Below are 22876 nucleotides of genomic sequence, written 5' to 3' on the forward strand. Positions count from 1 at the left end.
AGCTTTAATTATCTGACATTTTACCTAGCTGGCGCGCGCACCATTGACGTGTTCGACTCTTTGGATATGGTCTATGCAACGTACCACGTACAGTACAGTACGACACTTTCGTTCTCTCTACGATCGCATCGCGCGTTCTCGGTATATTGGACATGTATCTTGCTTGGCCTGTCAGGAGGTGTATTATTAGTCGTCGTATAGCTCAAATATAGTCTACCACAATAGACCTATATCCTTTCGATCGCGTGTTGAAACTAGAAGCTACTTCAGGCAAAAAGTATCAATTGCTTCAGACAGGTGAGTAAACAAACAGGGCCTACAGAGCTAGATGTGCCATTTTATTACCAAGTGTAGATACACCACACAACACAACACGGAAATTCTGTGTAGTATCTTAAAAACACGTACCCTATACGCGCCAACGCAACTATAGAACTAGCCTTTCGCTCAAACGACTATACAGTACAGCTTATACATACAACGGGGCCACGCATACTTACAACAATCGCATATTCATGCGAGGTTGCCGTGCGTTGGAGCTTGACTTCTGCACGATCTAATGACTGAAATTTTTTCTTTGTGCGAATTTACCGAGAGTTACCCTAAATTGGAGTCGCTAAACGTGGAATTCTAACAGGTATGAAATCACAGAATAATATTGACTATGTTGGAATTCATGCCAACAAATATGATGCTGGATAAACACTGTTTTACTTTGGTCATTTAATCGTTTTTTCCTCTTGTTCTTTTTGCAGTTGGATTGATCGAGCCGTGCCAAGGAGCGCGGTGGCGGCGACATACAGCCCGAGCGCTGTACACGAACATGGTCCACGCACACATTTACCGGTGAGTATAGCACTAGGCTAGACCTACATAACATCATCTTTGCATTTGTCACAAATTCCCGTGTTATATCGTAAAGTTATAGGCGCTAGTGTAGCAAGGTATCCAAAATATAGCCTACTAAAACAGACCCCAAATTTCAGACCCCAAATTTCGGTAAATAAATAATCAAATGTCCCAATGAAGATAATGATTAAAGAGGTGTTATGTTTCTTACCTGTTTCGTGTCAATTTTGTTGTATTTGGGAGAGTATTTTTCTAAAAAACATTTATTATTTATTATATATATATTCTATACATTTATTAAACAAACTATTATCTTCTGTCCCATATCCTCATTACATAAGGTAGATAACTTCACACAGGAGCGCGCGACGTCGACCATGCACGCAATCGACCAAGGCCATCAGTGCAGTAGGCCTAGATCTATGCATTTGTATTGTGCTGCGGTTTGGCGTGAAACCTGTGAAAAAGTGCATGCTAAAATCAATGTTTTTTAGAAAAATACTCTCCCAAATACATCAAAATTGACACGAAACAGGTAAGAAACATAACACCTCTTTATAATCATTATCTTCATTGGGACATTTGATTATTTATTTACCGAAATTTGGGGTCTGTTTTAGTAGGCTATATTTTGGATACCTTGCTACACTAGCGCCGAGTTATAAATGAAACACCACTCAAAAGAGAGATACAGAACATAAGGGTGTGATTGCTGTATTGGCTACTATAGGTAATACTAATAATCTGCAAGAATCTTCAGTATAAAGGAGGCAGATTATCATGAAGAAGAATCAAGACTGAACTGATTCAATCAACTTAGAGATATTGCTGTTATCCCCTTGATTCAATGCAGTGTATGCATACATGAAATCAACCGGTTGCAATCATAAAGTAGTAGTTCAGGCTCCCACCATAGACGCCCACAAAACCAGGCTTGATCGTTGCTGGAAGGAACAGTGTCATATCTCTCAATACTCAAACTGATTTTTTCAATTTCTTTGCTCCTGGGACATTGTACATGGTACATTGTCCAGTCAAGATGCAATCTCTTGCCCCTCTGCCTCCCTTGCATATAATGAGAATTTATTAAAGAGTATGAGTGCAAGAAGATAGACCAAGAAGATAGACCTGGAAGCTCGACTGCTGTCTCAGCATTCTTCCAGTATTTGCGGTAAAGGTAAATAGGTGGTCTATGTGACTAAAAAATAAATAGTGGAATTATAGCTGAGGCCCCATTCTCCCTCACTTGCTAGACCGATCCACTGGATCGCTCCAGATGCAAAGGTACGCTTCGTTTATGTTCACACTGATGAGCTAGAATGCTCTTGTTGCTATTGTTGTATAGCGCAAACGAGCTAGACCGCTCCTGTTGCTGGGGTAGCAAAGGTCAGCAGGTCAAATGTTTCGCGCGGAATTAAAAACCGAAAAGAGTTCCTCATCTTTTGCTATATTTATTTAAAAAAAAAAATAATTCTATCATTTTCTGTTTTTTTCTTATGTTGGAATGTTTTTCCATTTTCAGTTTCATCTTTTCTGTTTGCATTTTCAATTATTTATCATTTTCTCTTTCTATCTTTCCTTATATTATTAGTCGTTGTTTTTCCTTTTTTCACTTCTTATGTTATTCTTCGTTTACTATTCTATCATTTCTTTCTTTCTATTTTTTTGTCGTGTTATTCTTTGTTTTCCTTTTATGATTTTCTCTACCCGGTATCTGTTTTTCTTCTGTTATTCTTTGTTTTGTCCCCATTTCATCTTCTCTTCCGTCTATCTTTCCTTATCTTATTCTTTGTTTCTTCCTTCTATCCCCTTCTCTAATGGTATTCATTGTTTTTATTATATTCTCTTTCTGTCTTACTAATCGCTATTCTTTTATCACCTTCTCTTAATATGTTATTCTTTGTTTTGATCATTCTATCAATTTCTCTGTCTTTCTTTCCTTATGTTATTCTTTTTTCTTCCTTCTATCCCCTTCTCTAATGGTATTCATTGTTTTTATTATTTCCTCTGCTTGTCTTTCCTTACGCTATTCTTTGTTTCTCCTTCTATCACCTTCTCTTATGTTATTCTTTGTTTTTATTCTATTATTTCCTCTGCCCATCTTTCCTTACGCTATCCTTTGTTTCTTCCTTTTATCACCTTCTCTTATGTTATTCTTTGTTTTGATCATTCTATCAATTTCTATGTCTGTCTTTCCTTAATATGTTATTCTTTGTTTCTTCCTTCTACCCCCTTCTCTTTTTGTTATTCTTTGTGTTTATTATATTCTCTTCCCTTCTTGGCTATCGCTATTCTATGTTTCTTCCTTCTATCATCTTCTCTAAATATTATTCTTTGTTTTTATCATTCTATCACTTTTTATTTCTGTCTTTCCTTACGTTATTCTTCGTCTTCCTTCTATTCTGTCTGTAATGTTATTCTTAGTTTCTATCATTCTATCGTTTTCTATCTTTCTTTCCTTATATATCATTCTTTTTAAAATTCTTGTACTAGTATAATTTCTTTCTTTCATTACTTTTCCGCCAAAACACACTCACTTCTGGTTGAAGATCGCTTCCTGGCATGTTGATGTTCACACTGTACGCTAGATCTGTCTGGGGTGATCTAGGAAGCTAACCGGTCCAGAAGACCACATCGCGAGGTGGTCTTCTGGATCGGTCCAAAAGGTGGCTTCCTGGATCGGTTGTCTGTTCACAATCACAGTTAGACCAATCTAGCTTGGCAACATGGTAAATTAAGAGTTACAGGTACATTGTAGATTGCCTTGTTCCCAAAGACGCACACTAATTAAGTAACATCAAAAAATTGCATGTGATCACGGTAGAATAGCCTCATCTCAATATCAAAAAACAGCCCTAAAAAGAAAAAAAACCATCACAAAGAGCACCAAAAATTGGTCTCGTGAGTCCCCAGTCTCATACTCTGTTCATCTAAACCTCACGTCCCGGCAAAAGAAAAAAATTGTTACGAAGCTACCGATGCTGTCCAGCTATTTAAAGAAAGTATATGTAGAGTTTCAAGTGTTGCCAAATTGGGTTTGCACTTTTATTCAACAAGTTGCAAATGGTCATTTTTGCCTATGCACACAAAATTTGTCATATGTACATTATGTTGATTTGTACCGCTCTATGGAACATGACCGTTAGTAGCCACAAGCAGTGGCAGATCTAGAGGGGGGGGGGGGGGGCGCCCTCCCCAGCTGGCCTCTCAAAACAGGTAAATTTAACCTTTTTTAAAATAAAAAGGAGACGGACCCTCTCCCCTGGCGTAAGGGGGGGGGGGTTGGTGTTGATTAAAAGAAAATTGTGCTCACTACCCCCCTCATGCCCGTTGAGCCTCCCCCCAAACAAATTTAGTGCTCCTTACCCCCCCCCCCCACTTATTCGCCGCTAAGCATTTTAACACAAATTGGGCCCCTATTTGGCCCCCTCCCTTGAGGTCCTGGCCAGAAGGTCTTAAATTCCCATTTTGGCTCTGCGGAAACGGTCAAAATGTGAGTTATATGCTATATTTAGCACTACTGGTATTGGGTTTGACTGCCACTTATAATCCCCAATGTTCTCAGCCTATTGTAAATGGAGGAGTGTGGCACAATCTGATTAGTCTGCAAGCACAGACCCTAATTTGACACTTTATCAAAAAATCTAGTTACTTCTGGTTGTGTCAGGAGCAACTATAGTACATGGCCTATGGTAGTCTTAATAGTGCAGACTCTCTTTTACGACTGACCAGGGTTTGTGCCTGCAAACTAAAATCTGATCATCGCCTGGCTCTCGTGACTTTCGTCGTGCACATGGGTTTGGATTCCAGCGCCAAGCAGGAGCAGACAGAAATGCAGACCTGGGATCTGTTTCACAAAACTTGTCAACAGTGAGAAATGACAGTTGTTGTTGTTATAAGCTACTGAAATCCTTGCCTCTGATTGGTTATCAGCAGATTTGTCACTTACTTTTTGTCACTGGTCATTGATAAAAGGCTTTGTGAAACTGAGCCCAGATTGTCGCTGCTTACCTTGTAAGGGGGCCCCTCCCCTCTGTTCTCGATGCAGGTTCAGGTTTGGGTTGGGTTGGGTTGGGGGGGATTAAAACACTCCGTTCCTTGCACTAGAACATTACTGGAGTCCTTGTGTGTAGGAGAGTCACCTTATGCACATTAACGCTACACTTCTCACAAAGAGCAGTGTATGAGCCCGATGTTTAGTGTGCCTACATACAATACTGGTAATCTTTCTACGAATCTTCATGACATGCTGCATACTGCATAGCCCTTTGGAGATGAACATAAGAATAAGAAGACTCTACAAAGACAGTTCTTGAGTACAAAGACCATTAGGATAGTCAATTGCATGCACTGTACAATACAGGAGCAGCCATGTAGGCCATGTGCTTTGGAACTTACAACATGCCTGTAGATGCATTCACTATGAACATGACCGACAAAGAAGGCGGACAAAATATACAGTTTTTCAGGTAGACAAAGGAACATCCCTTCACTGCTATTATGTAAAAAGTGAATATATACATGTGACACCTGTTCTACACATTTTTACATAATAGCAGTGAAGGGATGTTCCTTTGTCTACCTGAGGAACTGTATATTTTTTCCGCTTTCTTTGTCAGCCATATTCATAGTGATACTCAACTTGATTACAACTGTAAGACTACATGATTTTGGCAACTCTTCATGCATGGATGCATACAGTAAGTGGCAAAATATTCTTCTTCAGTCAGGTGGCGCTAGCTGCACTGCTGTGGCCATCACAAGGTAACGCCATCCCTCTCTGTCAGCTTTTGCTCTCTTTGCCTCTGACAGCTTTTCCCTGTCCATATGTGGATCTCTTTCAAACAGGAAATCGCAGGTCTGCCTCTTCTTTGCCTGGCTTCCACTGTTACAAGGGACTTTCCAAGACCATCTCTCCTTACCCCATGGAGAAAAAATTGCAGTTTCCTTCTGGCAATACTCTTTCTGAGCAACATCTCTGTATCCAGCTTGTCCAGTACCCATCAGTTTGTTCTGTCTGGCCAGGGAACCCTCAGTGTTCGCAGATACACCCACATTTCAAATGCATCTACTCTCTTTTGGTCATGGCCCATGTCTCACTTCAGTATGTAGCAATGGGAAATATAGATGTCAATGCTATCTTTAACTTTAAACTGTTATTTATTCCCTGGCTTCTCCAGATATTTCCCATTTTGCTGCTTGCAAGATTTGTAAACAAATCAACACCAAGTTTAATGGATGTGAAGCAATATGCACAGAAACAACAAATGTGGAACTTCTGGAAGGTGAGGCGGGACCACTTCACAAGCCTTATAGATTCCAGATTTGACAATATAACCTACTATGGGCCTACTTTATAGTAACCTACATGGAAATGCCTCTACTCAGCTCTGCACCGTAAGGCACAGTTCTGTAAGCTGATCCACCTGAATGATATGCCGCAATCCGCATATTAGATAGTGACACAACAAAGTGCCTTCTGGATAGGCGCAGAGACTGCAGAGATCATTGGGAAGAGCCTGTTGGATGGCACATCAAAAAGGTATTTACCTGTGGAAGCTTTGATGTCTATGGTGCAGACATGGACAGACAAAGTTACCTGCTGGTTTTACAATCTCCAGGTGATGCAGTTTTTTGCGGTCTCCACATCATCAAGTTCAAACAACTGTTGACTGGTATGTCTTGATATGTATCTCTTTCCATGGTCTATACTGTTCTCTTCATCCAGATGGCTGTATGCGAATGCTCTCCCAGTCCTCGTCCCCGTCTTTAATATAAAGAGTTGATATTAATAAAAACTTATTTGCGATTGATATCAATTACGACTGTGTACATAAGGGACAGGAAACTGAAATCTTACGATAGATCAGAGGACTTGCGATTGCTTTGGATCAATGGCAACTCTTTATAAGACTGAGCTCTGGGCTTTTTCACTTGTAGCCATGTGCCGAAAGAGGAGGCTTTCGTCATTGTGCCAGCTCTTCGATCCTCTCCTGGGTATGGAGTGGCAAATGTAGCTTACCAAAGGACATTAGTGCGGTGACAGGGATTGAACCCACAACCTTTGCATTTCAAGTCAAGTGCTTAAACCACTGGACTACAACACCCCTACTAATACCTAGTTCAGGAGCATGTTTATTATATGTTGTCTCCCTTCTTTTTAGTACAGTAAGGCTGTGCATAACTGTGTAATGAGGTACTCGAGTACACTCCCAGGCTTACAGGCGAATACTCGAATGCTCGGATGCCATGTTTTTTCTAAATTTAAATTTTTTTTTTTTGCCACAACCATACTATGGCTATGGCAGCAGTATCCCAGGTCCGCTTCAGGAAACTCATGCGATTTTACTTCGAATTGCAGTTGGAGGCGCCGATTTAATAATAATAATAGTAATAGTAAACAATGCTGTTTTAAAAACCAAAGATGACAGACTAATCCATTTTCCTCCGAGTCCAAACAGCAATCCGGACATTCGGTCCCAGTTTCTGAGTGGTGAGTTGACAGAGATTGAGCTGGGCACGGGTAAGCGTCGGCCTGGACAGTGCTAGGTGTACGGGTGACAAAAAAATGGCGACCGAGTATTCGAGTACGAGGAATCGTACTCTAGTAGTTGTCAACAGTGCGAATACTCGAGTACTCGTCGCAGCCTTACTGTCCAGTGGTCACCATGCTCTGAAAGACATTGCCATTCTGTGTCCCCCCCCCCCCCCCGCCACTCCACAATTCCCTACCCATGATTGATTTATTTCACATCTTTGAAAGCAGGGCAATTCAGTCAAACTGGTCTTCGGTGGAGCGCTGTTTATATAACAAATGCAAACAAAAGAATAAATACAAATAAAGAACATGTTTCAACTCGACAACATCAGCACAAAGGACTTAATTTCTACACAACGTATGAGAGAAACTGAATGTATTTTTTAGCCTTTTCACACAGGGGTAAATTTCTTTACAGCTGATTAGTTTAAAGAGCTTTAAACTAATCAGCTTTAGATACAACATTATTCACACACAGACAATTTTGGTGCAGTCGTTCGAGATTCACTGCTCTTTAAACGCTCAGTGGGGCCATTGCACATAATTTACGAGCAGTGACGAGCAATGACTCACTGCTGATACATGTACATGCGTAGTGGCCCTACTGAGCGTTTAAAGAGCAGTGCCCGGTCTTAGCTCTGCCCAGTTAAGGATGTATATCCATTCACACACAAAATTTCTTGCTCTCTAGATACAGACTTTGTGTCTGCAGCCTGCTCTGAACGGCGTATAGATCGCGACTTCGTATCTGTTCGAACATCGTATAAACGACGTTAACAAAAGGAAAATTTATTGAAAGCTGTTTAGTTATGGTATACAGCTTTATAAACTACATGTAATTAGCTCTAGATACAATGAATTTTACCCATGTGTGGAAAGGCTGATTAACAAGTTCTACAAAATGAAGAAGGAGGAGATGAGATACAGAGAAAAAAGATGTTTCATCTATGCTTCTTGCGGCCTTTTCACACGGGTAAAATTCATTGTTTCTAGAGCTGATTAGCTTAAAGCTGTTTAACTAAAAAGCTTTACAGAACATTTTCCCTGTGTGAAGGTGGTTTATACAATGTTCGATCAGATACAAAGTCACGATTCATATCAAGAGAGCAAAACATTTTGTGTGTGAACGGATATATGCAGCAAGCAAAATATGAATGTACTTCGGTTTGTAAATCATGCAAAGTGTTTGTGTTTTGTGTGTAAATCGCTGGTAATAGCGCATACAGCAGTGGTATGCTCCAGGAGAGTCCCAAGAGTAACAAGGGTATCTACCTACTTCAGCACGAGAACCAAGGAGTGAGAAGCAGAGAGAGAGAGACTAGATCAAAAGGGAAGGGAGAGAAGGGAACAAAGGGTGCTTGATTATTTAAAAAAATGAATGAAACAAAACCATCAATGTCGATATGAAAATGATGGACTCACTTAAATTAGAATTTAAAAAAAACTAAGAAAAGGAAAGTGTAATAAATAAATAACTAATAATAAAAATACCCAGAAAGCTGAAGAAAGAACCAAAGATAAAAAGGTACACAAAGCAATTCCCTTTTTTATGTGCATGATTGACCTAAATTGAATAATCACTGGAAGATCGAGGAAGTACAAAAGAAAGTCAGCTAGAATCACTTACAAGCACTGAGACTGGGAACTGAAGTCAGTTCTTCTCAACAAGAAAAACGCCTATTAAAGCGTACAGTACATGTGACATACAAAATGTACTATGTGAAGTCGTTTATTGAGTAAATGGACCAGTATTCAAATTTAATATGGATATTTCCTTCACAAGTGTTTGTGGTGATGAAGCATTTCATTCACTCGCTATTATCCTTTGTACTACAATTGCCAGAATGCAAATTGCATAAATAAGTTGGTGCTCTTCTGGTTTCTCATAGATGAAATATATGTATGAAAACTATATTTTAGTATTTTTTAAATGGATAGGTTACAATTGTTCCCCTGTTACAGACATGTATATCTTTTTCTCCAAATATGATTTTAATCTTCTCAGCTATGATCTTTCAAACATCTTTCCAACTAAAGTATGCTGTAGATACAGGTATGACTTCAACTGGCACGTCACATTTTCAAGAAAATGGCTATGCCCATGTCGTGCTAAATGGCATCACATCATGCCAAGAATATCTTCAATTATATATCTCTTATACAGAGGGCTTGCGGGTGCACCATGTGAGAGAGGGAGGATTGAGGAGTCCTGAAAAGGACTCTCGGTAATCTATCTTGAGGGTTTGTAGTCCTGAAAAGGACTGTTGGTATAGTCTTGGAAAAGACTGTTGGTTATCTTTCTTAGCTTATAGTTCTAAGGAGAACTATAGCGCTTGGAGAGGATGAGTGGCGGGAGTGGCTCGACATTTCGAAACAGGTTGACTATCCGTCGTCGGGAGTGGAGAATAGCTGGCGTGCGTGAGCTTAAGTCATCGGGGTGCGGACGTCGGGGGAAAAAATACATGACCGTGCGGGCTTGAGTCATTGGGGAGTGGACATGGATGGTCTGCTGGTCCGTCTGGCTGTCCGTCTGGGCTGGAGTCTCCGGGTTGCGGACGTCGGGGAGTTTCAAATCCATGAGTTGTGTGTGCTGTCGACGAGATGCTTTGTGTGTCCCCGACGTAGGCGGCATTGTAGTCTGCTGTCGTCTGCTGTGCATTGTAGCTGTGAGGCTGGCGGCTGCTTTGAGGGTTCGGCGGATGGTGGTGGTTGATGTAGGGTGTCTGCGGGGGTGGTGAAGGTGGTGGTGGAGGTGGTGGTGGAGGAGGAGTGACCGGGTACTTGTTGATGAGGGGTTTCCAGATGACGTTGATGTATAATCCTGAGTCTTGGGGCATGGTGTTGTGGCGGTGAATTTCGATGGCTTCTCGGATTCGGCGTGTATGCCAGTGCTTCATTATGGAGATGAGATGACTGTTATCCCATTCGATCGTGTGTTCGTGTTGCTGGGCGTGTTTGACGAAGGAGGACTTATCCCAATCGCTGAGACTTAAGCTGGTTCTGTGTTCCTTGAGTCTTGTTTCCAGATTTCTCCCCGTTTCACCAAAATAGACTTTTCCACATTTGCATGGTATTTTGTAGACTCAAGCTTACTTGTGGTTTGGATGCTTGTCTTTGTGGGAGTTGAGTTTCGAATGGAGTTTGTTGGAGGAACTGTGTCGAACTTGGATGTCTGCTGCTTGAAGGATACGCTGAATCTTGTGAGAGGCTTGACCGATATAGGGAAGAACAACAGTTTGTTTCAGTGGTGTAGCTGCAGGTTGGTTCTCTTCAGGGACGGTGTTGGCTGCGGGCTTGCTGGTGGGAATCTTGGATTTGATCTTATGTCTTGGGTATTTGTTGATGGTAGTTAGGGCTGTGTAGTTAGGACATGCTGGATTTCCTGGTCTAGATAGTCGGCATCGCTGAGTTGATGAGCTCGGGGGATGAGGGCGTTGGGGACTGATTGTAGTACGGATGAATGTCGACTCCCTGATGACTCAAGCCGGCACGGTCATGTATTTTTTCCCAGACGTCCACACCCCGGTGACTTACGCTGATGCACACCAGCTATTCTCCAATCCTGACGATGGATAGTCAACCTGTTCGAAACGTCAAGCCACTCCTGCCATTCATCCTCTCCAAGCGCTATAGTTCTCCTTAGAACTATAAGCTAAGAAAGATAACCAACAGTCTTTTTCAAGACTATACCAACAGTCCTTTTCAGGACTACAAACCCTCAAGAAAGATTACTGAGGGTCCCTTTCAGGACTCCTCAATCCTCCCTCTCTCTCTCACATAGTGCACCCGTAAGCCTACTGTATATCTACATCACCATGCAAGCCGACACTTACAAGCAGTATTTATCTCTTGTACATTTTTGTAAGGAATATTCACATCAAAGGGCAGGAATACATCTCATTTTCAGAATACCTACACTTATTCTTTGGACTGAGGTTTCCTTTAAATTCAATACAGGTTAAAGATAAATTGAGTCCTGGTCATGTGGTTTCATTTTGAAAGAAAAGATGTGGAATGGATCAGGACAGATTTCTATTTCACATCCATTTAGACTCTTTTTAGGCGATGTTCTTGGGTTCCCAATGAGTCATCAAATATTCGGTTATCAAGTTCATTATTCGACTACTGGCTTTACTGGCGGGTAGTCGATTCAACGTCTACTTGAAACGGGCTTAGTTCTGGAGTCATCAAAATCATATTAAATTTGGCCCAGTCTTGGTAGAGTAACAAGCACTGTACACAGAAAGATGTACACAAATGGTGTCCGGCCTACTTACCTTGATTTCTATGCTCATTACTCAGCCAGTATACATTTTCTACCAAAAGTGTTTGGCAAATGAAATTTTTTGTAATCTTGAACACTCTTGCGTAAGTTTCGTTTGATTCTGTGAGAATTCATTTTCTTTTTATGCCTCCGCCACCGAAGGTGGTGCCGGAGGCATCATGTTTTCGGGTTGTCCGTCCGTACGTCCGTACGTCCGTCCGTACGTCCGTCCGTCCGTCCGTACGTCCGTCCGTCCGTCCCGATTGACCGTTATCACAATATCTCAAGAACCATTTAAGATTTAAACTTAAGACTCAGGAATAGTATTTATCACCATAGGAAGACGATCTGATTAGATTTTGGAGTACGTAGGTCAAAGGTCACAGGTCACAGAGGTCAACTTATGAAATTCCTTGTATTGAGTTTGTTAGCGCGATATCTCAAGAACCATTTGAGATTTAAACTTCAAACTTAAGGATAGTATGTATCACCATAGGAAGACGATCTGATTAGATTTTGGAGCACGTATGTCAAAGGTCAAGGGTCACAGAGGTCAACTTATGAAATTCCATACATTGAGATTGTTATCATAATATCTCAAGAACCACTAGAGATTTAAACTTCAAACTTAATGATAGTGTGTATCACCATAGGAAGACAATCTGATTAGATTTTGGAGCACGTAGGTCAAAGGTCAAGGGTCACAGAGGTCAACTTATGAAATTCCATACATTGAGATTGTTATCATGATATCTCAAGAACCACTGGAGATTTAAACTCCAAACTTGTTTAAATTGCTCTATTGCGGAGGCATCATTTTCGACTGCGCGCAGTCAAAATTCCATCTAGTTTTACCATAACTCAAGTTTATCTTTAAGATGGAATGACAAATTGAATATGAGCCAAATTCTTTTCTAATGCTGTGAATTTTATTTTACTATTATCTCCAGGAATTTGGACTAACAAGATGGATCGACCTCTGAAGCAGGAGCCGCTGTTTGAAGGAGAAGGAGGTGAAACCGGTGATACAGGAGGTTTGTCGTTTTCCTTGATCCCCATCCGTGTTAAAAAAGAGGACAACACCTTCCATTCAGACAACACAGTGGCTAGACCAAGCATCAAACCTACTCCAGAGACTCTCTGGTTGGCCACATCAGGAGGTGCCACAAGTAGCCATAACCTGCAAGCCCCTGAACGTGAAGATGATGAGCCAGATGAGAGATCATCGGATGAAGGTATTGGGCGGTCCCCTGCTACATATGAAAACGCCATGCAGTCACATTCTGAGGAGGAAGCGGGATCATCTTCAGGTAGTGCGCAAGACACCAGGAAAGGTTCATTATTGGACACTCAAGCTAAGCCAATATTTTTCTGTGATGTCTGTAGTATGGCGTTCACCGAAGAGAACCACCTCGCCCGTCACATGCAAAAACACACATTTATTTGTCACTTTTGCGGCAAGCAATTTTCATCGGACTCTGAGTTGTTGCAGCACGAAGATGTCCATAAGAAGGGTCAAGAGCACTGCTGCAAAGAATGCGATATCATCTTTGAGAGCAAGGCCGCTCTAGAGGATCACTATGGAGATCATATGTATGCCTGCTCTCTGTGTCCGAAGACTTTCACCAACCATATTGCATTGTTGAACCACGAAAATGGCCACCAGGATCCAAAGCTTAGTTGCAATGGTTGCGGGAAGAGTTTCAATCGCTTGAGTAATCTTAAGGTTCATAAACAGAAACACTGCAGAAGAGGAAGCCAGGTCAGCAGAAACCTAAGGGCCAATAAAGGGCCAAGAGGCAGCGTTAGTCCCAGGAGTGCCAAGGAGACCCCTATACAGGAAAATGGAGAAGACAATGGGACACAGAATTGTGCTGAAGATGATGGTTCCAGGGAACAGGATGATATGGCTGTTCCGGTGAAAAATGCTGTTGCACCAAAGTTGGGAAGGGATCTGTATTTTCATTGCTCCGATTGCCCAAAAGCATTCAGCAACAAGGACGACTTTGCAAAGCACAAGCTTAATCATCAAGGAAATAATGGGACCATGACGAATGGTACTACTCGATCAGAAGCTCATGTAGGTCTGGAAACTTCAACATATGGCGATGGATTTGAATGCAAAGACTGTAGAACAACCTACCCTTCTTTAGGAGCTCTGCAAAATCATCTTTTAAAGCACATATATCCATGTCATCTGTGTGATAGTAGCTTCACAAATTTAAGACTATTTAAGAGACATGTGAACAGTCATAACCTGATCTACCCGTGCCCTCAATGTGAGCGAGAGTTTAAAAAACGATATTACCTACAGGTTCATGTGGCGAGAGTACACAGGCCTAGTGAAAGAGATGGAGCTGGCAAGAGTGGCATAAGCTCAACTGAGACTGTCCTGAAGGACACCAACGAACCCCAATCCCCTGTGCAACCAAGCTCCTGTGAATCCCCGCTGAAAGAAGATATTGCGATGAAACGTTCTCTTCGGCTTAAGTGCAGGATATGTGGGAAATCATATGCCAGGAAAAGCGACCTGACAAAGCACATGAATCATGGGAAGCATAATCGACCTCGTCTGCAGACCAGCAGTGGCTTAAAAGTGGAAACACCAAGCCGTCAACAGCAATCAACTAGTACTGGACATGCTAAGTCACCACCATCTTTAAGTGCAACATTTAAAGGTATTATTCGTCCAAAGACAATCTCAATACAGTCCAAACCGATCATGGATGGAAATTCGGGGACACAAGGAAATGATCGTTCAGTGCAAGATAGCAAGATGAGAGAGCCGGCCACTTCAGAATTCGAATGCAAGATCTGTTCAAAGATCTTTGCCCAGAAGCGATATCTTACTGACCACACAAAACGACAACATCAAGAGAAGAACAATGAAACCAAAGTTGAAGTGCTTGAGAAGTCTAAAAGTGTGGTATTTCAATGTAGAAGGTGTCCGAAAAGATTTCATAGAAAGTCAGACCTCACAATGCACATGAAGCGTGGAAAGCACCCTGCCATCTCCAAGAAAGGGAAACGAGTAATCAAAGATTCTGAGACAGGAGGACTTCCAAAGATTTCCAGTAGGAAAGAAACACTGAACTCGCCTTCTTCAAGTTCAGACTTGAGCTGCAAGATTTGCTCCAAGACATTCTCAAGCCAATATCGCCTTTCTGTGCACAGGACCCTTGAAAAGCATGATGATAGCATCAGTGTAAGACAGTGCAGTATATGTTCCAAGATCTTTAAACAAAAGAGATATCTCGCAGATCACATAAGGCTGTATCATCCAGAACTTAGAATTAACATAAAAGCAAAAGGAACAAAGAAGTTGGATGGTTCAGAAATCCAGTCGAAGGGAAAGAGTAACATTTCGATGCACCTAAAAGATGGAAAGCAAGGAGAGGTCAACCAACAAGGAAAAGATGCCGTGGTAGGTTTAGAGTTAGGAGGGCTTCCAAAGAATTTCAAGTGTAGTGAATGTCCAAAGGTATATAACAGTAAACTTTACTTTCAAAGGCACATCACATTAAAACATCCAGGCAGCAGAATGACTGATATGCTGAAGAAGTCTCAAGGAACAAAGTTCCATTGCAGGAAATGTCCCAAAACATTTCGTAGAAAGTCTGACCTCACAATGCATATGAAGCGAGGAAAGCACCAAGCCACCCTCCAGAAAGGCAAAGGGGCAATCAGAAAGTTTGAGATAGGAAATGATGGTTCAGTGCGAGATAACAAGGTGAGAGAACCGCCAACCACAGAATTCCGATGCAAGTTCTGTTCAAAGATCTTTGCCCAGAAGCGATATCTTACTGACCACATGAAACGAAAACATCAAGAAAAGAACAATGGAACCAAAGTTGAAGTGCTTGAGAAGTCTAAGAGTATGGTATTTCAATGTAGAAAGTGTCCGAAAAGGTTTCGTAGAAAGTCTGACCTCGCAATGCACATGACGCGAGGAAAGCACCCAGCCATCTCCCAGAGATACAAACGAGTAGGTCAAAGTTCAGACTTAAGATGCAACATTTGTTCCAAGACATTCTCAAGCCAATATCGCTTTTCTGTGCACATGGCACTAGGAAAGCATGGTGGCATCAGTGTAACCCAGTGCAGTATATGTTCAACGATCTTCAAACAAAAGAGATATCTCACAGATCATATGAGGAGGTCGCATCCAGGGATTAGAAGCAACATCACAAAAGCAAAGGGAAAGAGTAACATTTCTATGCACCTAAAGCATGGAAAGCATGGAAAGGTCCTCCAGCAAGAAAAAACTGAAGTGGTTGGTTCAGAGTTGGGAGGGCTTCCAAAGAATTTCAAGTGTAGTTTATGTCCAAAAGTATATGGCACTAGACGTCACCTTCAAAGGCACAGATCAAAAATTCATCCAGAAATGGTGAGGAAGTTACAAGGAACAAAGTTCCATTGCACGAAATGTCCCAAAACATTTTGTAGAAGTTCAGACTTCAGCAAGCACATGAGTAGCGGAAAGCATGAAAAGGGTGAAGACATGAACCAAAATCAGAAACGCCAAGTTAAATATGAGCCTATAGAAGCTCCAGTTATATCTACAGAGTCTACCTTCGTCTGTACAAAATGTCCTAAAGAATTTGCAAGGAAGTGTGATCTTAAAGTGCACATGGATCGTAGTAAGCACGTAAAAACAAAAGAGGTTAGAATAGAATCAGGGTCGTCAAACCTGTCCGAATCGCTTGCCCACAAGTGTTCTTTATGTACTAATTCATATAGCAATAGATCAAGTTTGTTGAGGCACATAAAAGGAAAACATCCAGTGCATCAGTGTCAGATCTGTCTAAAATCCTTTTCCTGCAAACGTTACTTGACAGCACACATCAAATGCAGGCATCCCGAGTTGCTTAGCCAAAAGTCCAACGGAAAGGGCTCGTCAGTCGAGTGTCTCATATGCTTTAAGTCATTTTCAAGGAAATATACATTGACTCAGCACATGAAGAAGTGTCACTCAAGAGATGCCCACCTCAGGGTCTATCAAAGCAAGAGTATCTGTAAAGAAACGCCTACTGTAGGTCTCACCAATCACCAATGTCCTCAATGCCCAAAGGCTTTCCCTACTGCCTTTGGCTTGACCATGCACATCAAGCTCGGGAAGCACATTAGTGTCAAGAATCAGAGCAGAAATACATTTGGAAACACTCGAGTAAGGGGACCCAAAGATACATTCTACCAATGTGGGAAGTGTCCGAGAGTATTCAGTAAGCAAAGTGACTTGTCTTTGCACATGAAACGTGGCAAGCACCCGATCAAGGAGTCGGCGCATACATACTTACGATGTCCCAAATGCCCAAGGACTTTTTCCAGAAAGGAATATCTACTCCAGCATATGAAGAAGGGTGAACACATAAACCAAAATCAAATCATCAAGGACACTCCAAAAATGGACACTACCAAACAAGAGGGGTCTTCAGGTTCCAAAAGGTTCATGTGCAGCAAATGTACAATGTCCTATACAAGGAAAAATCATCTTCAGAACCACATTCGCTCAAAACATCCGCAAAGTGAGAGTCAAGAGGCAGAAGTGTCTTCTCAGCAAACGAGAGCAGTTGTTTCTGGGGAATCCAATGGATTATTACCAGATGGCAAGGAAGTACGAATGGCAGCCTCTTCGTCAGAGAAAGGAGGTTCCTCACAAATGGAACAAGAAGAGGCAGTGGTGTTTTCTCAGTCGGCGAGAACTGTTGTTTCTGAAAAATCCAATGGATTACTACCAGATGGCAAGGAAGTAGGAAAAACAGCAGCCTTTTCTTCAGAAATAGCAAGTTCCTCACAAATGGAACAAGAAGAGGTAGTGGTGCAGCCAGCGAGAACAGTTTCTGAAAAATCCAATGGATTATTACCAGATGGCAAGGGAGTAGGAAAACCAGCGTCTTCTCCAGCGAAAGGAAGTTCCTCAAAAATGGCATGGAAGTGTCCAGAATGTGAAAAAATCTTTGCAAGCAGGCCAGAACTAAATAGACACCAGGACACCCATGTCTTCATGTGCAATTACTGCAACCGATTTTACACAACACATAAGAGTTTGGAGGAACATGCCTGTGCGCAAAAAAAACGTGCTTCATCTCCTTCTCCAGTTGCTTCCAATGTACCAAAACCCAAGAACCCTGAGGTTGTCCACAAATGTGAGCTTTGTATGAAGTCGTTTCCATCTAACGCAGACCTTGAAACACACAAAGAGCAGCACACACTCAATGAGTTTAAAGATGATGCGACTACCAGTAGTGCTAGTGTGATGCCTTCAAAGAAAACGACAGTGATTCCGGATCATTTTCTAACCTGTAGATTCTGTGATAAGGTGTTCACTTCTTTAGAACTGGTACACAACCATGAGCGGTCTCATCTGTCATCTATGTAAAGCTAGATTGAAATTCAGGTGTTCACTTCTTTAGAATTGGTACACAACCATGAGCGGTCTCATCTGTCATCTATGTAAAACTAGATTGAAATTCAGGTGTTCACTTCTTTAGAATTGGTACACAACCATGAGCGGTCTCATCTGTCATCTATGTAAAACTAGATTGAAATTCAGGTGTTCACTTCTTTAGAATTGGTACACAACCATGAGCGGTCTCATCTGTCATCTATGTAAAACTAGATTGAAATTCAGGTGTTCACTTCTTTGGAATTGGTACACAACCATGAGCGGTCTCATCTGTCATCTATGTAAAACTAGATTGAAATTCAGGTGTTCACTTCTTTAGAATTGGTACACAACCATGAGCGGTCTCATCTGTCATCTATGTAAAACTAGATTGAAATTCAGGTGTTCACTTCTTTAGAATTGGTACACAACCATGAGCGGTCTCATCTGTCATCTATGTAAAACTAGATTGAAATTCAGGTGTTCACTTCTTTAGAATTGGTACACAACCATGAGCGGTCTCATCTGTCATCTATGTAAAACTAGATTGAAATTCAGGTGTTCACTTCTTTGGAATTGGTACACAACCATGAGCGGTCTCATCTGTCATCTATGTAAAACTAGATTGAAATTCAGGTGTTCACTTCTTTAGAATTGGTACACAACCATGAGCGGTCTCATCTGTCATCTATGTAAAACTAGATTGAAATTCAGGTGTTCACTTCTTTAGAATTGGTACCCAACCATGAGCGGTCTCATCTGTCATCTATGTAAAACTAGATTGAAATTCAGGTATTTACTTCTTTAGAACTTGTACCCAACCATGAGCGGTCTCATCTGTCATCTATGTAAACTAGATTGAAGTTTCATACATTGGTTTCCAATTTTCTGCTCTTTTATTTGAGAATATTAGGGATGGTCGATGACATGGTTATCCACTTCGTCAATTGATCCTCATGACAGATTTTCAACCTTGTTTTATTAATTTTTGTTGCATTTTTTTTTATCACTTGTGCCTTAACTGCAACTATATATTCTGTGTGTGTGTACGATATTTTAATATGGTAACGATTCCCCCATCTTCATTTTGACCTACACTTGCTAGTTAAATCGGTAACGCTTTTCGCTATTGACACTGTACTAGAATATGAAGAGTCATGTTTTTCATGGGTGTTTTTTCTCTGAAATTCTTTCACACTTGCATAATAACAATGACAACGCTCTCACCTCTCCCCAGAACTCAACCTAAGTTCTCTTTAAGTGAAATTAAATGTTGTAAATTCTGAGATATATGTGTATTTCTGATAACTGTTTGACCAAAATATGTCTATTTTGAGAAAATCAGAAGTTTTTTGAGCTTGACTAACTGGACTTTTTTCTCCACATTTGAAAGGGTTCCATATGTATACAATTTTGAAGATTAGCACCCACCGCTAATCAATATTTTTTTTAAACAGACATTAATTGCTGGGCTGTTGCTGAATGGGTGGTTTTCATATTAGGATGTAAATACAAATGGAATTCTTACGGTGCTATTGTGTCATGTATGTTCATGAAAACGGAAGGATATTTTCGATAATAGACCAAAACTCATTGTGCTATTTTATATTGTTCGTCCATTCAAATACACATTTAGGGCTTCCGCAATCAGGTTGCCAAAATTTTAAGCATTTCGCAGCAATGTTCGTGCGCACCTGCGCGTGGCCAGCAGATGATGTGTTTACTACACACAATACTAGAAACTCCAGGCATTGTGCATATAACCAGCTGCACCTGCGCAGTTTCCGAACGTTCTCTATTCATTTATTTATTTCTAAAATACATTCCGCTGTTCATTATTGCTGCTAAAGTGCCGTCAAGATGCATTTGGTTGGCTAAGTGTCGTGACATGCCTGGTGAGCACGAGGCGTTATTTAGATTACGTAATCCCCTGCTCTAAGCAAGTCTGTGCAGACAATCGTGCATACGCCATTGCTTTCAAAGCATTGTTCGCACTGCCCATTTTACGTTTCCCTTTTTTTTAGTACGACAATGAGTACTGACAATGAGTCGTAGCCCCGCTGGTTTCCGTCATGCAAATGACGCCTCGCGCTCATCGTACCCTGTAGATTTGAAGTAGCACGTGTTTACCATTATTTCATACGCATGGATCTTATGCTTTAGGTTTCTATTGATATGTCTGTAAATAATGTTAATTCTACTAACTTTAATTAGTAAATGTTTCATTGCTATAAGTAATTTTTTCTATTTTTACAGTTGAACCTGTCCATATTAAGATCAGCCAAGATAAAGTGACCATTGTAGGCAAGTTAACTTTCTAGGCAGATTCAACAACACATTTATTCATTGAGGTGTTCACGAAGACATGTTTGACTGTGCACGTCTTTCTGACGTCCTCAAAATGATACTTGTATTAGTTCATGTCTCTAATCACGTGTCGAATTCCCGATGAAATTTACCTTTTATTTAAATTGACCTGATTATGAAAAATCAGGTCAATGAAATGGAGAAAGAATTCAAATCAATAAAACTCCAGACTTTTTCGCTGTCCATACAGGTGATAAACGTTATAATAAGTAAAAGGGACTAAATCAAATGAAACTTGTTCGATGTTTGTGTTTCGTGACTATATAAATGAAATTGGTAACTGTATTTGCGAAGATTTTATCATGCAATGGACCATTTTTGAAATGCAACCAAATCTAAAATACACATGTACGTCTTTGTAAATTGCCTCAAGACAAATATTTTATTCACCTGTAATGAACAATTGAATTTCAATGGTCAGAATGCAAAATGCATAAATTGTATGTTAAGATAATGTTTGTCCTACTTTTGAAATACATTAATATGTACTCGTAAAAGATGAATGAAATGTTTGTATCGAGGCACTTCACAAACACGCATGCATTACATTTGGTTTCATATGTTAGGTAGCCCAGTGATTGCGGGCAGTTTCTGTTAAAAATTAATGCTGATGGATATTCGTCATGACTTTAGACGGGCATGGCTTTAAATTCATTCGATATTTTCATTGATTATGTTTTTAAATTTGCATTTGATAATGTTTTGCCGAATTATCTTGTACACTATTCATATTTCAGTACATAAATTTCTTGGTGACTTTTTTGGACTTTTACAATTTTCGAGTTTTTTAAAGGTTCTATATATATATGTGCTTCTTTGCTTAATTGTTTAAGTTGTACTAATGATTTTGGTTCAGTCAATGTATCGAACATGTATAAGAAATAATATAAATTGAAATCCGTGTTGATAGTCGATAGCAGAGCACTAGAGGCGATATCATAGGCCTGTTAAAGGTAAAGACCAGTATTGGAAACGACCCAATTTCAAAAAATGTAATGGAAGCTCTTATTACAAATCATGTGAAAGAATATGTTTTGACTAATACATGATAACAAAAATTGCAGGGAAACCGCCTACTAATTGATATATTTGGTAAATTAGTTTATCTACATTGTCTGTGAGAGATAAACGCACGTGTCGCGCACGTGTGCATATAGTCCCATATACATCTTTCTGTGTACAGTGCTTGTAACTTTACGAAGACTGGGCCATATTTCTTATCATTTTGATGATTCCAGAACCTTGCAGTACACACCAATACTTATATGCTAGATGATCAACCTTTTCTGATCGATTCCACAACGTTTCTTTCACAATGCAATCGCATGACCATAACTGGTCTTTACCTTTAATTTGAGTTCGTGTTTTGGTGGTTACCTTATTTTTGCTCTTCGCCTGATTTGCCTCGTAGATACATTTTTTTGCATGTCAAATGGACACGTTGCTAAGCTATAACACGTATTTTGCTTATTCAAAGATGTAACCAGGATATTGTCATGTGGACTGTGCAATGTTTGCAAATAACCTCACTTTCTGTAAAAATGATGAACATTTGATATTGATAAACCGTGTACGTACTACGTTCCCGTCGTGAACACATGTCTTGTTTTGCATATGGGTTTGGGTGGTTTGTGTTTACTGTGGGAAAAAAATCTTTATCGCCTATGCCAGTTTGGTTATTTTATGTGTAGTATATTTTTATTTTCATTGATGTTCACTCATGTCGTTGTATATTGTGAGAGAGGAAATAATACGAAGTACGAAGGACACATTTTAGGGAGATATGTACAATTTGTCACACGCTGGAGGCAAGATGGCCGAGTGGTATCGCAGTAGGCAGTGAGTCGTCACGTAACTAAGAGGACCTTGGTTCGAACCCAAGTAGAGTCACTAGCTATTGCCCTTTGGTAAAGCCGTCGTTCCCTTTATTGCCTACAAGCATACACATGCTTTCTTTTTTTTAGCACTCGGGATACCTAAACCATCGAACCAGTCAAACAGTTCGCTTATACCATACTTCATTAGCGCGTGTTCAAAACACGCACGCGGCGAAACTCAACGGAGATCATCCAAATTCGACAAGACTGGGAACATGGCATCCAAGAGGTAGTAGAGCGTTCGGTCATAAGAGACTTTTAGATTTCCACGTCGACATAGTGAACTGCTACGTATGGCGTCCATTAGTGCCTTAAAAGGACTTCACCCGTAGCAGTCAACTATGTCGACATGCAAATCTAAAAGTCCCTTATGTCACATTGGGACGTTTTGTGAGACGATTCTTCAGACGTTTGTAGAGTGTCTGGATATTTATACACAATACCTAATTGTATATATTCCTGTACGGTTCGTTTTTCTGAGATTAAGTATTACTCGAAATGTACATGTACTACAGTTATTTACCTTATGTTCTAATATTTCAACGTACATTGACACATTTGCATATCCTAAGAAGTAAATATACATGTAATTTGTA

The 22876-nt window shown here is 40.5% G+C and overlaps 1 protein-coding gene across 1 annotated transcript; it reads left to right on the forward strand.

Annotated features, from left to right (window-relative positions):
• Window positions 1-487: 487 nt before the first annotated feature.
• LOC100890437 (zinc finger protein 91) lies at window positions 488-21241 on the forward strand. The gene is made up of 4 exons (XM_030993637.1): window positions 488-637; window positions 756-846; window positions 12602-17970; window positions 18049-21241. The coding sequence occupies exons 3-4, from the start codon at window positions 12619-12621 to the stop codon at window positions 18106-18108; spliced, it is 5412 nt and encodes a 1803-aa protein (XP_030849497.1). The 5' UTR covers window positions 488-637; window positions 756-846; window positions 12602-12618; the 3' UTR covers window positions 18109-21241.
• Window positions 21242-22876: the final 1635 nt, after the last annotated feature.

Source organism: Strongylocentrotus purpuratus, unplaced genomic scaffold (assembly GCF_000002235.5).
Source record: "Strongylocentrotus purpuratus isolate Spur 01 unplaced genomic scaffold, Spur_5.0 spur5_scaffold_20, whole genome shotgun sequence".
Classification (NCBI taxonomy): Eukaryota; Metazoa; Echinodermata; class Echinoidea; order Camarodonta; family Strongylocentrotidae; genus Strongylocentrotus; species Strongylocentrotus purpuratus.

Excerpts from the sequence above, each read along its gene's own strand:
- LOC100890437 (XM_030993637.1), top strand. The coding sequence starts at position 12,619 with ATGGATCGACCTCTGAAGCAGGAGCCGCTGTTTGAAGGAGAAGGAGGT. Across the intron at positions 17,971-18,048 it reads CCTGTAGATTCTGTGATAAG|GTGTTCACTTCTTTAGAATT; the intron begins GTGTTCACTTCT and ends ATTGAAATTCAG.